Source organism: Piliocolobus tephrosceles, chromosome 19, assembly GCF_002776525.5.
Source record: "Piliocolobus tephrosceles isolate RC106 chromosome 19, ASM277652v3, whole genome shotgun sequence".
Classification (NCBI taxonomy): domain Eukaryota; kingdom Metazoa; phylum Chordata; class Mammalia; order Primates; family Cercopithecidae; genus Piliocolobus; species Piliocolobus tephrosceles.
Genome location: NC_045452.1, coordinates 28,557,648 through 28,572,748, shown reverse-complemented (window position 1 = coordinate 28,572,748; position 15,101 = coordinate 28,557,648). Strand labels below are relative to the sequence as shown.

The 15,101-nt window shown below is 61.0% G+C and overlaps 1 protein-coding gene across 6 annotated transcripts in view; it reads right to left on the bottom strand.

Annotated features, from left to right (window-relative positions):
* Positions 1-884: 884 nt before the first annotated feature.
* Positions 885-15,101, bottom strand: part of GRAMD4 (GRAM domain containing 4) — an 88,699-nt gene continuing 74,482 nt past the window's right edge. For all 6 annotated transcript variants that reach the window (XM_023221713.2, XM_023221712.3, XM_023221710.3 and 3 more), the window contains 10 exons: positions 14,458-14,506; positions 12,840-12,911; positions 12,254-12,297; positions 12,077-12,186; positions 7,763-7,917; positions 6,954-7,098; positions 6,031-6,124; positions 4,997-5,081; positions 3,909-3,977; positions 885-3,481 (listed from right to left, as the gene is read on the bottom strand). In XM_023221713.2, coding sequence (XP_023077481.1) covers positions 3,377-3,481; positions 3,909-3,977; positions 4,997-5,081; positions 6,031-6,124; positions 6,954-7,098; positions 7,763-7,917; positions 12,077-12,186; positions 12,254-12,297; positions 12,840-12,911; positions 14,458-14,506 — 928 coding nt within the window. In that variant the 3' untranslated portion in view covers positions 885-3,376. The remainder of the gene's footprint in view (positions 3,482-3,908; positions 3,978-4,996; positions 5,082-6,030; positions 6,125-6,953; positions 7,099-7,762; positions 7,918-12,076; positions 12,187-12,253; positions 12,298-12,839; positions 12,912-14,457; positions 14,507-15,101) is intronic.

Below are 15,101 nucleotides of genomic sequence, written 5' to 3'. Positions count from 1 at the left end.
GGATGAATGGGTGGGCGGGTGGATGGATGGATAGATGGATGGATGGATGGATGGATGGATGAATAGGTGGGTGGGTGGATACATGGATGAATGGGTGGGTGGGTGGGTAGATGGATGGATGAATGGACAGACGGACGGATGGACGGACAGATGGATGGATCAGTGGCTGGCTGGCTATGTCAATGGAGTATGCATATGTCCTACTTTCTAAAGCTGTGCCCCTTAGGGTGGTGTGGCCCACTAGACCTGGTTTCCTCCTGGCTCCAGCTCCCTCGCTGTGTAACCTGGGGAGGTCTCTGCCTCCTAGGGGGCTCCTGTGGGCTTGAGGTGCAGGAGGCTAGGCAGCACCAGGTGCACCTGGCACAGGCCTATGCCCAACTCCAGGGGTTTCAAAAGCCAGACAGGTCCTTGTACCCTTCTGTGTCTGGTATCAGCATCTGGATGCACCAAGCCCCAAGTGTTGCTGGAAAGCCCTCTGTCCAGGAGCCCCAGGCAGCCAGGACACCACAGTGGAGAGGGACCAAAGCCCACACGCACCCTGACCCCAAGGCGCTGCCTGCCTCCCCCTCCCCCACTTCGTCCTGTGCCAGCCCTGGGTACCCTCCCTGCAGGCCGCGTCCCTCGCCACCTGGCCTCCTGTCTTCTGGAACTCAGGCCCTGCCTCCTGCTCCCAGCCTCCAATGCCCACATCCAACAGGACTGCTTCTCAGCCCCACCTCACCCCACAGCCGTCACTCAGGCTGCATCAGTACCCGAACACCCTGCCGCCAGCAGCCGTGGGGCCCCAGGGAGCAGCGGGCACTGAGGGCCTGGGGTTGGTGGCCCAGGTGGTTCAGGCCGCCTGCAATGCGTGTGGCCCTGCCAAGGAGGCAGACAGCCCTGAGCCTTAGCACAAAGCATTTTAGGTTTATTTAAATAAAAATTATAATTTATACAAGACTTTTTCTTTAAACAAACAAAGTTTTCTTAAAAAAATGTTACAGGATAATTTTTTTTCATCAGTTCTTAATACAGTACAATCCTTTTGTTGAACAAAAGTCACACTGGTAATGATTATTTACAGATCCAAAATAGACTCAGGCTTCAGACATAAAAAATTTAACATTCATCTAGTTCAGGGATTAGTCATAGAAATTAAACATCTGCCCAGATGTACACAATTTGGTAAAAACTACAGCTTCTCTCCACGGGGAGCCCAGAGCCTGTGCCAGTCTGTGCTCCGCTCCCGAGGACTTCCAGGAAGGACCTGTGCTGGCAGCAGAGCCAACTGTGGCCCTCCCCCTCCCCCCGCTCCCCGAACGCAGCCCTCCCTGGGGGGCTGCAGCCACACCTGGCCTGTGGTCAGTTTTCATCTCCCTTTCTCCACAGAAGGGACTCGAACTAAACCACCCGACTCTGGTGAAGAAGCCTCATCTGCCCCAGGGACCCCTCCCACTGTGTTTGGGGACCGGATCCCAGCACCTGAGAAGAGGCGCTCACTGGCCCCGAGGCCCCAGACCCACCCTTGGGGACGGCCGGGCCCTGGGGAGAGAGGGGTGACCGTGGTCTGTGGGCACGGCCTCTGCAGCCGTCCCTGGGGTGGGTCGGTGCCCACCCTGTGTTGCCCCAGGCGCCGAGGGGGGGGGGTCACTGGGGCGTGTCCCCCGCCCCTGGTGCACCAAGACAGCTGGTCCCCTACAGGGCCAGACCCCTGGCTCCGAGCAGGTTCTGCCCCATTCGGGAAAGGCTGCCATGCGGTCATCCTGCCGCCGCCGTCCACGCGGCCCACAGGCCAAGAGGGCTCCGCTCCACCGCCCGGGACAGGACATGTGCTTAATCTGGTGATCGGCGTGACTCCCCCAAAAGCACCCCCGGCACCAGCGTGTGACCCTGCAGCCCCTCGTGAAGGGCGTGAAACCAGCCCGTGCCGCCGGATCCCTCACCCACACCAGCAAATGAGGATCGGAGCAAAGGTAAAAATTACATCTGAAAAATGATACAAAAATAAGAAAAACAGCTTGCTCTCTGTAAAAAATAGAATCTTCTGTTTCTTCAAAAAACAACAATCTCAACGACACCCAAGGGACTCAGGACAAGCTGAGGGAGCTGAGGATCTGCCCCAGCAACGCGCAGGCCGCGGGGTGGCCACCTCCTGCCAGGAGGCCCAGGCCGCCTTTCCCTCCCTTCGCCCAGTGCAGGCGGCCCCAGCAAACCAGGCCTGCGGGTGCTCCCTCCACAAATGCCACCTTGTTCCCGGGAAGCCCAGACTTCCCTGGGGCGGGGCGGGGGCTGGGAGGATCTGTGCCCGGACTGGCACTTGCTGGGCACGCAGGGGAGGAAACACTGTCACATGTCGGCTGCAGGCAGTGCGGGCCCGAGCCTCTCGGCTCGGCTCACGGTTGTTCCCTGAAGCACAGCGGCTGCCAGAGAGCCTCTGGCGTGGCCCACAGGCGCTGCAGCCTGGGCCACCATGGACCCGGAACACTCCTGCCCACTCCCTTCCCCAACCAACCCAGGCAACTGCAGCCTGGAGACCAGGTGCCAGACACGCCACGGTGCTCAGAGCACCTCCAACGGCCTTCACAGATGTTCTCCTGGGCCTTCCAGAGAGCACGGTGTGAGAAAGATGTGCTTTTACCTGCACCATCCCGTGCCCTTACTGGTCACCGACGACGGGCCTCCTGGCTGGCGTGTCAGGCTGAGAGCGGCAGGCGGGCCCTTACAGACGCGGTGCTGAGCGCCTCGGAGGCCGGCAAGGAAGGCGCCACGAAAGACACTGAGGGCAAGTGCGGGTGGGCCCTTCTCACTTTCGCTGCTCCCGTGGAGCACAGGCGGGGACAGGGACAGGCTCCCGGCTCCAGCCCCGCGCCAAGGACAAACACCTCAAGAGGGCCTCGTGTAAGAGGAAGGAGGACTGCCAGGCCTGCTTCTCGGTGGTTGGTGAAAGGCCCCCATGTCCCTCCTTGATGACATCTTTCTGTCCCCAGGAGGAAGGGCCCCACACTCTTCAGCTATGGCTTTGGTGGTGGACGAGCTTCCAGCCTCTGGAGAGCGGGACACAAGGTTGCGAGAGGTTTCTCTGTCCAGGCTGGCACGGAGAAGGGCGGGGCCGGGGGTCCTGTGCGTCCTCTCCACAGGCCCCCGAGGGCCTCTGCCCCCTTCCCCAGTCTGCAGGTGGCCCTCAGAGGCGCCTGACGCGCCCTGTGGGAGAGACGCGCCCCCAGCCCTGTGAGCCCTGGCCCCTTCATGGTCGATAAAATGCAGAGGCCAACACAATAGAACCACAGGTCCAGGAGAATTATTGCAAAAGCTCATGAGGATGTCCAATTGCTTCCACTACCAAATTGTTAAAAAAAAAAAAAAAAAAAATTCCAGCAACGTCCCAGGCAAGTCAATACTAGCTGTCCCCGCCAGACGCTGCCGCTGAGGTGATCTTGATATACTGGCTGAGAATGGTCTCGAAGGCCTCATCCCTGTGCACCATGGCACCAAACACGAGCGGCTGGCAGGGAAGGAATGCCACCAGTGAGCATGGCACAGCCAGGCTGGTGCCAGGACCAGGACCAAGACGAAGTCCAAGACCAGCCCCAGGCCAGCACGCAGTCACATGGGTCTGGGTGCAAAAGACAGGCGTCCCCCACCACCCGGAGCCAGGCTCCAGCCCCGTGCCTCTCTCCTCCTGAGTCTCTGAGGCGGGGGCCGCCCATGCCCAGCATCCCTGTCTGTCGCATGACTCGATGGCCCCAGCAAGATTTCCAACTCAACCTGCACGCAGCCCCAGGCTCTGGCTGCTGCGACGGAGGGGGTGGCTTTCTGACCCCGCTGCCCAAACGAACCTCTGGCTGTCTGCCCCACGCTGGTCCCAGGGTTGCTCAGAGCCAGGCCCCTGGGCCCACACTGACCCCGGGCGGCCCCCGCCCGGCACTTACTTTCTGAGTGGATGGTGTTGACACGGCGATCCCCATGCCTGAGCCCGGGAGGACAGACAGGACCTTGTACTGAAAGGGCAAGCGTGGCTGTCACCACAGGCCTCCGCAGGCCCAGGGCATCCTCCTCCACTGGGCATACAGGCGGCAGGGCCCACGGGCACCCAGGACTTCCGAGCAACAGAGGGTAAGGACCTGTGGGCACCTCCTCACTTTGTGGCCGAGACACCAGACCTGGAAAGGGGCCGTCCCACCCCATCCCAGACCTCCGGGCAGTTGGCCTGAGGAAGGTCGGAGACAAGCAGGCCCGAGGAGGCTGACGGTGGGCACTGGGCCCCAGAACTCGCTCTCAGGGCCTGGCACCAGAGGGCCATCTGTCAGCACTGCCAAACCCAAGAGGCAGGCTGAGAGGACCCCAGCCCTGAACTCACCCCTTCTGGTCACCTGACTGCACACTTTTTTCCAGAGCCGGATGGGAGAGATCACCCACAGCTGCCATGGGGCGACAGTGCCCCCGTGCCGGTGCAGACACGCCCAGGACGCTCGGAGCTGGGAGGGAGCTGCGGGCCCTGACCACCCTGGCCGAGTGTGCCTGCCAGTGCCTCACTGAGCCTCCCCTGTCCCAGAGAACAAGGGACCACAGGCACCTGTGGCCACGCCCACCTGCTCCTTCCATGTGACGGTCAAATGCTGAGAAAACGCCCAGAGCGGGTGCGACCACCTGAGCTCTCACCTGAAAACCTGCCTCCGAGGCACGAGCTCAGAGCCCCTGTGCTTTTCTTTGTGGGGAGGGTCCCAGATAACGGGGGGGGGAACACAGTAGCCAGAGCAGGGTGTGGGCGCCTGACCTCATGGGCTCCAACCCAGCCCCTCCACTTGGAGACACAGGTCCAGGCAAGAGGACCCAGGGCAGGCGCTGACCCACAGGGACGCGGGGACTCAAGTCAAGGACACGGACCATGGCCGGCCAGCGTGGCCACGGTGTCCCGATGCTGACAGAGGCTGGCAGAGGTCTACATGGAAAGCCTCGCCAGCCTCTGTCAGGTGACGAAGAAAACACGGGGTTGGTGGGGGTGGGTGGGTCCACCAACCTTCTGGATGTCCGTGATGTCCACCAGCTTGATGACTTTGTTCCTCTTTGAGGACCCGGATTTGGAGCTTTCGAAGCACAAGTAACTGGAAGGGAAAAGGACAGAGGCGTCGCCTGGCTCTTGAGCCACAGCGCGCTCCCAGCAGGTGGGGCCTCCCGCGGCCGCCCTCAGCCCCCAGTGGGATGAACAGAGACGCTCCCTTCCCACCAGACACAGCACGTGTGACACACACACAGCCACTGCTGTGTGAGACACTCACGGCCACTGCTCTGTGTGAGACACGGCCACTGCTCTGTGTGAGACACGGCCACCATTCTGTGTGAGACACTCAAAGCCACCGTTCTGTGTGACACACTCATGGCCACCGCTCTGTGAGACACTCACAGCCACTGCTCTGTGTGAAACCTAAGACTGCCGTTCCCAGGACGCTGGGAATGAGATTCCCATTCCCCTGGGATTCCCAGCGAGTGACACAGGCGTCCCGGAGCCCTAGCTCCAGGTCACCTCCTCTGCAAGAAGCAGAGGGGAGGCGGGGCCTTGGCCACTGCTACAGGTGTAGGGTACGGGGTGGCCGAGGGCCAGGCAAGACCAAGAGTAGACCCCATCCCCAGGCCAGCTCTCGCACTCCCACATCTGGGGTTTTGGGGGTTTGGAGTGTAGCAAGAGTCAAAGTCCTCTTCTGGCTACTGCGTCGCAGACAGCAACACGGACCCAGGGCCTCAGTACTAGCTAGGGGCCTCAGTCCCCTCCTTGGGAGACTCTGCCCCTGGTCCCCATGAACTGCTTGGGCCCCAGAGGAGACAGCATCCCCGGCGGCCTGAGGGAGGACAGCAGTGCGGCACAGGCCGCGTCCGGCTTGGAGGCAACACTTTTCCCCTGGGAGCCCAGACAGTCGGCAAGAGCAGAGCGTGGGAGAGGCCAGGGCCGCCACTCGGGAAAACCTGCACTGGGCCAGCCGCGCCATCCCAGGGCCCAGGTAACCCCTCATGTGCCCCCTCCCCTGCAGCCACACAGGGCCCCACGGCCGCACTCACTTCTCCGTGACGTAGAGCACCCCGTTCCTGATGTAGTCCGTGGGCATCTTCCGGTCCCTGTTGATCAGGCAGCAGCGCCAGCCGTTCTCGCACACTAATGGGAGAAGGCCCGTCACGCTTTCCACTGGAAAGAGCCAGCCTCTGACCTGACACTGGGACCCGGGAGTCCTGACTCTCAGATCCTGACATCCACCCACTGCGCTCACGTCACACCCACCGCGAGAGGAAGGCACGCTGGCAAGAGTGAGGTGGCCCCGGAGGGTGGAAAACAGATGTTTCCTCTTCACCAGGCACTGGCAGCGTTTTTAAAGTGAAAGCAGCCAGGCAGAGCAGGGAGCAACAGAAGTGACAGTGTGGCCAGGACGCCACCTCCACGAAGACTGGCAGGGCCAGGGCTTAGCAGAGGACGAAACTCAGTTCTCTGCAGCTGCCTCTGCAGCCACTCAGCACACACCTCGGGCTGCCCGGTTTAGTTTAACAGGAGGTCCCTTTGGGAAGGCTGACCTGTCCCCAGGAAGGGTGACATATCCCCAGGCTCCTGAGTCACCTCTCCCTTGGCGGCTCTTGTTTCTCCAGACACGATGGAACCTGGGGCAGACCCCCTGCCAGCGCCCCGCAGGCCCTGACGCCTCGCCCTGGAGTCTGTCCCCAGCGGGCCACCTGCATGTCTGCTCTCAGGGGAGTGCTACAGCGTGGGTGGCTCTCCCCACGGACACGCCCTCCTCCTCTGGAGCCCACAGAGTCCTCATGACCCCCGGCTCCTGCACTGCCTCCTGGGGTCCTGGGGCAGTGGGATGTGAATGCCGTCCCCAGGGCTCCTCTGGCCTGTCATAGGGCAACCCCCTCCTGGACCCACAGCACCCCCAACGGGCCTTCAGTCTGTGCCTGTGCAGGGCCCGGCCTCAGGCTCACGGCACACACACCTGCCAGCGGCCGCTCGTTTTCCGTCAGGTTGAAGATTTCGTGGAAATTGCCCTTCTTGGTGCTGTGGAAGCGGCCGGCGTCCTCCTCTTTACCCAGGCCGGCCGGCGCGCTGGGCACATAGCTCCGTGATGAGGTCGTCTGCAGCTGCCAATGGCAAACAGCATCGAGGTCAGGCCCACTGCCCACGCCCGCAGCACCCAGAGGCGCTGGCCACACGCACACCCTCCCCCAAGCTGGAATCCGAATTCGGGAAGACATTCCCCAGGCCCCTCTGGCCCAGCGCGGCTCCTTCCAGGCAGGGCCACCTCACCTCGGCGGGGAGAGCCCAGCAACCCTCCCAACTCATCTGGAACACCGGGAGGAGAGCACCGAGGCCCACTCCTTCCCCATGGTCCTGGCTGGGACACTGTGCCGGACACCTGGAGGGCCTGTGACTGAATGAATATGGCCCAGTGCCAGCCTGTGGCTCCAAGGGGGCCCTTCTCCAGCTGCCTGGTCTCAGTGCCAGAGCCTCACCTGTCAGGGATGGCAGGGGCCGGGCACCTCCATGGAGGGGCCACTCCCAGGCCCGCTGGCTCTCAGTCGCCATGGCCAGTCCCCAAGTGTTGCCTTGGGCTTGGCAGGGGCTGGATGGGCCTCAGAAACCGCAGTGGTAACGGGAAAAAAAACCCCTCACATTTTAAGGACTCCATAAAATTGAATAAACAGCCTCTAAATGAGCCGGAGGGGAACACAGCACTGTGGGCCTGGGGATGCCCGGCTTCGTGGCCCCCCATCCCCCTACCCCGCAGCGGGGGGCCGGGCTCACCCTGCGCGCGACGGCAGCACTGGAGCGCTCCTTGAGCTGCGGGTCGGTGGGCAGGCTCCTCCAGATGATGTAGGGCGTGTCGTACTTGGCCCGCAGCCTCGGGCAGCGTTTAAAGATGAAATCGATGAGGAAGAACTTGATACCAGCATAGAGTCCTGAGAGCAGGGGACACAGGCTGTTCACCACAGAGCCCTGAGGGCAGGGGACTCAGCCCGCTCCATCTAGAGCCCTGCAGCTGTGCCAGTCTACTCAGGGTGATGGTTCCACCACCTCCCGCCTCCCAGATTGGCACCTTCCGCTCTGAGCCTGGATGTGAGAGTCCGGCTCCTCGCTCAGTCCTCACCCTGGACGCCCCCAGCCTCACTCCCCTGGGGCCCCATCCAGCTGCAGCCTCAGCCACAGGCAAGGGCCGCGCCCTGCACGTTCAGACCTACGGCCAGCCTTCCCCTGCACTCACACATCTTCCCGCCCCAGAATCACGCAATGACTATGCCCCTTCCCAGTGGGCTCCTCCCCACCTTCCGCTTGGCACTCAAGGGCACCATTACCTGCCCAGTAGTTCAGGGAATGTTCCCAGCATCCCTTCAAGGCCCTCCCTGACCCCCGTCCCGCCCACCTGCAAACTGGTGGTTCTGCCCTCCGAATAGGCCAGATCCACTAAAGACCCACTTAAGACCTACTCAGGGTGACGGTGCAGCACCTCACGCCTCCTAGATTGGCACCCTCCACCCTGAGTCTGGATGTGAGAGTCCGGCGGCTCGCTCAGTCCTCACCCTGGACGCCCCCAGCCTCGCTCCCCTCGTGCCCATTCCAGCTGCACAGTCTCCACCACAGTCGAGGGCCCCACTGCCAGCGCCCCACCCGCTCCCACTAAGACCCCTCAGCTCTGCTAGGACCCCCCATCCCATGCCCCTTACTTCTCTCTCCAACTCTGCCCGGCTCCGGGCAGTTCTCAAGCCACCTGAAACACTGCAGGACTGTGCCTCCTCTGCCCCGATTCCCCACAACAGGCACCCAATCTGAGGTCCCTCCATGGCAATCCGTCTCCAACCCCCCTCCCACCTGCCCTCCTTCACCTGGGTGCCCCCCCAGGCCCGGCCCAGCCCTGCTCAGACGGCCTCCCACAACCACCTGCTCAGACGGCTCCCAGCCACGCCCTCACAGGCTCCCCTCCGCCAGCTCCGTTTTCTCTCTGGCACTGTCACCTGACACAACCACGGTCAGTCCCCCTACAAAGCACGACCTCAGAAGAGCAGGGCCTGGCTGCACCCCAGGACCCCACCTGGCAACAGACGCAGGGATGGGAGGTGGGGCCGGCCCCCACACACCTCCTAACGCACCCCTCTGGGCAGCGAAAGCTGTCAGGAGTTCCGGTCTCTGCAGGTGCCCCTCCCAGTGCTGGGGGCTGTCTCGCTGCCCACAGTGCCCGGCCCACCAGACCAGACCAGACGTGGCAGGCCCTCCCTGCAGGGGCCCAGGGTCTGAGTTCCATGTACTAGCTGTGCTATAAGGGGATTGATAAAGCCGTGCCTTGTTTCATTTTTTGCCTTTGTAGGACATTTTCACATAAATTCATCAATCAAGTCAGACTTTTTGACCCCAATTCTCAACTTGTTGATTCTTTTTTTGAGACAGAGTCTTTGCTCTGTTGCCCAGGCTGGAGTGCAGTGGCTCGATCTCAGCTCACTGCAACCTCCCGGGTTCAAGCGATTCTCCTGCCCCAGTCTCTCAAGTAGCTGGGCGCCTACCACCACACCCGGTTAAAAATTTTGTATTTTTGGTAGAGATGGGGTTTCACCATGTTGGCCGAGCTGGTCTCGAATTCTTGACCTCAAGCGATTCACCCGCCTCAGCCTCCCAAAGTACTGGGACTACAGGTGTGAGCCACCACGGCCGGACAACTTACTGATTTTTGAAAGATGCTAGGTGTAGGGGGGGCAGAGCCAGGACCACCCTCTTGGCTGACTGGACTGAGCTCCCCGGTCTCCCTCCACGTGGTGCCCGACCCGTGAGAGACAGCTCAGCTCAAGAGAGCCCAAGTCCCAGCTGGGGCCATCCTTGCTTGGTGCAGGCAGCCTCTGCCCCTCTAAGCTGAGGTCTCTTGTCAGCACTACAAAAGGACACGTGGGCACTGAGGAGCCAGGAATGCCACCTTGGCCCACATCTGGCAGGGTCAGCGCTGCCCAGTGGCAGTAGTGATCTCAGTGTGGTTGCAAGAACCCAAACCACACTGGCTGTCACAAAAAAGGAAAGCAGGGGCCGGGTGGGGTGGCTCATGCCTGTAATCCCAGCACTTTGGGAGGCCGAGACAGGCAGATCACGAGGTCAGGGGTTTGAGACCAGCCTGGCCAACATGGTGAAACCATTAAAAATACAAAAATTAGCTGAGTGTGGTGATGCGCCCCTGTAATCCCAGCTACTCCTGAGGCTGAGGCAGGAGAATCACTTAAACCCCGGGGGCGGAGGTTGCAGTGAGCTGAGATCGTGCCACTGCCTCCAGCCGGGTGAGACAGAGTGAGACTCCATCTCGAAAAAAAAAAAGGCCGCAGGGCAAATTCAGGACACCAAGACCCAGGTGCATACCCCCAGGCTCCCCGTGGAGGGCGGCCTGCCCTGGAGCTGCCCAGGCTCCAAGTGCACTGCAGCTCTGGAGCCTCGGCACCTGGACCCAGGCCCAGGGATCCAACAGGAGGTCATGGCGGTCACCTACCCACTCATGAGCCTAGAGTCCTGGGTGCTAGCCAGAGGGGCTCCAGGGCATTGTTGGGGGAAGGGTCTGATCAAATCTGGCTCTGCCTACTCCTGGTGATGCCACCTGATGGCCACAGTGAGCTGCCGCTGGAGAGCTCAGCCCTGCTGCGTCCAGAGGCCTGTCCTCCCACCAGCAGTTACGCTGGGTCAGGGCTAGGGTCAGGCTGGCGTTACGACAAAGGCATTCAGAAAAGCAGCGGAGGAGCGGCACAGGGGTGGCTGGGGAGCGGCGGGGGCATCTCCTCTTCCACACAGACACAGTGTCCCACTGCTCCTCTAAGTGGCATGCCAAGCCCAGACTGCTGAGGGGCCAGGGTCTGACCCCTGACTCCAGCACGGAGCTCTCCCCACCCCTGGCTTTGCAGCTCCCACAACCGCGCACACTGTCCTGCTTGGGCCCACCTGCCCCTTCAAGAAAAGGACCCTGGCGGCCTCGCTCCCACATACCAGTGTGCGGCCATGTCAGACACTGGATCGCTGTTATTGAGGAAAAGAGAGGGAAGGAGAAGGGAGGGGAGGGGAGGGGAGGGGAGGGGAGGGGAGGGGAGGGGAGAGGAGGGGAAGGGAAGGGAGACCAGGCACAGTGGCTCACGCCTATAATCCCAGCACTTTGGGAGGCCGAGGCAGGCAGATCGCCTGAGGTCAGGAGTTCAAGACTAGCCTGGCCAATAAGGTGAAACCCCGTTTCTACTAAAAATACAAAAAAAATTAGCCGGGTGTGGTGGTGTGTGCCTGTAGTCCCAGGTACTTGGGAGGCTGAGGCAGGAGAATCACTTGAACCCAGGAGGCAGAGGTTGCAGTGAGCCAAGATCGTGCCACTGCACTCCAGCCTGGGCAACAGAGTGACACTCTGTCTCAAAAAAAAAAAAAAAAAAAACAGAAAGAGAGAGAAAAAAACAAAGAGAAACAGAAAGAGAAAAGAGGGAAGCAAGAAAAAAGAAAAGAGAAAGGAGGGAAGAGAGCACACTGGGCAGCAGTGGACGGGTGCCTCCCGGGGTGAGGAGGGGCCGCCACACCCCACCCACCTCCCGGCACAGCCTGGTCCTCGCCACCAGCTGCCCTCCTTCCCCACGGCCAGCTCTGCAGATGAGTGTTTTAGTGGATGAGATGAGTGTTTTGGTGGATGTGACCCTTGGCTTCATGTGATGTTACCAAACTCATCAGCTACAACCAACCTCCCCGCACATCAAACCAGGATCCCAGCCTCCCCGACTGTCACCCCTGAGCCCACGGGCGCCCCCCAGAGGTGTGTCCTGCCCAGGGCAACTCCCTGACACCCCCAGGGCCTGCTATCCTGGGTCTTGGGTCTTCTAACTCCTCCCACTTGGCAGGAGACACGGGGGCCTTGGAATCGGAGAGTTTCTTGATTTAAGAAACAATCACCGTGTCCCTCGATCTCGGACAGGCTTCACTCCTCCCAAATTGAAACGTTTGTGACAAAAAGCAGAGGAAGGATCGCCAGGTGAGCTGAACGGTTCTTGCAGACACCTGGCAGACACTGCTGGCACACAGACACTTGTGTCCCCCCTCCTGAAGCTACAGGCCACAGGCACATCTCCTTACCCACGGTGAGCCCCACCAGGCGGTAGGGGAAGAAGCAGGAGGCCAGGAAGGCAGCCCAGAGCGCCACATACAGCTTCTGTGTGATCTCCGGCTGGACCCACATGAACAAGCTGGAAGGAGACGGGAGGCTCAGGCCAGGCGGGCACTGCCGGGCCTGGGGTGGGGGGCGGGACTTACTTCTTGATCTTCTCCAGGATGTCAGCCATCTTGCCGAAAAGGTTCTGCATGAAGGAGAAACAGCGATTACAGCAGCCCCCGTGCCTGGGCTGTCAGTCACACCGCGACGCCAGGAGGGCCTCCAGGTTGGGTAGCCCTGAGGTCACCCAGAGCCCTGTGGTCCTGCCCAGCTGCTCCAAGGCCGGGGAAGGCGCAGCTCTGGTCTAGGGCAGAGGTGACCATGCTCACAGCAATAGCAGACCCAGGCCTGAGTCCTTCCCAGGGGCACTCAACCCTGGCCAGGGACTCCCCTGGGGGGACGGAGCGGGGCTGCACCCAGGCCCTGGCCCACCATCCGCAGAGGCTGAATCAGGAGGCCCCTTCCCCACCCACCAGAGCTGCTGTAATGACCAACCAAGGGCAGGGTGACTACAGGTCAGCTGACAGCAGGCAAACCGGGCCTGCAGTGTCACACACGGCCCTCCCCGGGCAGCAGCTGAGGCCGGCAGAGACACACATCCCTGGCCAGCGCAGAGACACCCCTGGCCGGTGCAGAGACACCCCTGGCCGGCGCAGAGACACCCCTGGCTGGCGCCCGTGGCAGTACCTGGGCTTTCTGAGCAACATCCAGCACCAGCTGGAACTTCTCAGACACAGTCAGGTCTTCCTTTGGAGGTTCCTTCAGTCAAAGGGGAAAGAGAATTTTCCACTGAAATTTAACAGTTCAGAAAAACTACTGACAAAACTGACAAAACAGTGTGGAGCCCTCCCAGCCCCAGGGACTCTGCTGTCCCCACACGGCCAGAGGGGACGGGACATCCCTTGGGGACCCGGCACCAGGAGGACACCCCTCTGGGTTGACGGTGACATCTCACCCTGTGCCCCTCACTCTGGGTGCACAACAGGAGTGGGGCAGAGCTGCCCCTGCAATGGCTGAGCAGAGGCTCTGCTTCACAGTTCACCTTCACAGCTGTCCTCCCCGACTTACGCAGGGAAACTGAGGCCCAGCCAATGGGAGCCCTGGTCCTGCTTATCTCCCATTAAGAGACTCCTAAGGTCTCCCGGGTCCCAGTGCTGGGCGAGCAACAGCCCGCCTCCTCCAGGCACTTCTCCTGACCCCTGCTGCTCCATGTAAGAAACAGGCACTGAGACATCCAACTAGGCCTGTGGAGGTGCCGAGGCCTCCCTTCTGCCCGTGCCCAGTGGTCTTGCCCCATGGGCCGAGGTCTCCCTCTAGAGCAAACTTCTGTAAAGGGCCAGGTAGTAAATATTTTTGGCTTCCAGGGCCATGTGGTCTGTCGGCTACTCAACCGTTGTGCAAAAGCAGCCGCAGCGGTGTGTAAATGAATGGGTGTGTCTATGGCCAATAAAACTTTATTTACAAAGTTAGGCAGTGGGCCAGAGGTGGGTCGTTTTGTTTTTTTTTGTTTGTTTTTTTTTTTTTTTTTTTGAGACGGAGTCTTGCTCTGTCGCCCAGGCTGGAGTGCTGTGGCCGGATCTCGGCTCACTGCAAGCTCTGCCTCCCGGGTTCACGCCATTCTCCTGCCTCAGCCTCCCGAGTAGCTGGGACTACAGGCGCCCGCCACCTCGCCTGGCTAGTTTTTTGTATTTTTTAGTAGAGACGGCGTTTCACCTTGTTAGCCAGGATGGTCTCGATCTCCTGACCTCGTGATCCACCCGTCTCGGCCTCCCAAAGTGCTGGGATTACAGGCTTGAGCCACCGCGCCCGGCCTCGTTTTGTTTTTTTGAGACAGAGTCTTGCTCTGTCGCCCAGGCAGGAGTGCAGTGGCGGGATCTCGGCTCGCTGCAAACTCCGAGAGGTGGGCTCTTGCATCTCAGATGGGAACAGGTCCGCTTGTCCAGCCCGCTGCTCACCGCCCTACCTGGGGAGGTTGCGGGGGCTACAGCAGCCCCTCAATGTCCCCCACCCCTGCCACATCACATCCTAGCTGGGAAGCCTCAGCTAGGACAGGCCAGGGCCACGCAGTCTGCCTCTTGCACAGCCAAGCCTGGCCTAGCAAGCGGGGCCGGGCACGCACCCTCCCAGGGCTTGGGGCTAGGGAGGGGCTGACCTCCTCTTCCCCTCCTCTTCGGGGCCAGGGCAGGGCTCCCGGGGGATGACCACATGGCCTCATCCAGAGGCTTCCCCGGGAGGAGCCCACAGGCTGAGAGGCCTGGTGTGACAGAGACGGTCGGAGGAGACTGTGCACCCTCCAGGGACTTACCATGGGCTCAGACACTTCCGGCACGATGCTCCACTGTATCCGCCAGCCCCTGGTGAACAAAAAACACACACACCTTTATGACAGTGCCACCTGAGTCAGGGGATGGCATCGAATCACCGGACCTACATGCCCAGCTGGCCTTGGAGGGGGCCCTTCTTTGTCCTTCTAGGTCCTTCTTTGCTGCCTAATGGGGAGAAAAGGGCCCCCAGAAGCCCCTGCTGTAAGAGCAGACAACTATCAGCCTCACCAACCCCTGTCTTGGGGCCCTTCTGGGCAGAGGGGACAGATTTAACAGCGGCCAGAGGTGTCGGGAAGGGCGGCCCTTCAACATCCACCAGCCAAAGGGGTCCCGCCCCAATGCTGGGTGCCAATGACACCTTCCAGAGTATTTAAGTGATTTCTACAAAAAACGTTTTCAAATGAGCCAACTGGGGCAGGCACAGAGAACCATCTGGAAACACTGCTGCATAAAAGTGCGAACATTTGAATGGCCAAGTCAAAGAATGGCATCGCAGCTCCTCCCTCGGCCCCGGCACAGGCTGAAGTTCACTCCGGGGGTAACGGTAGGCTAAGAAGGACCAGGACAGGGCGTGGGCTTCCCAGAGCCCCCTCAGCCTCCACAGGGAGGGAGTGCTCAGAGGGGT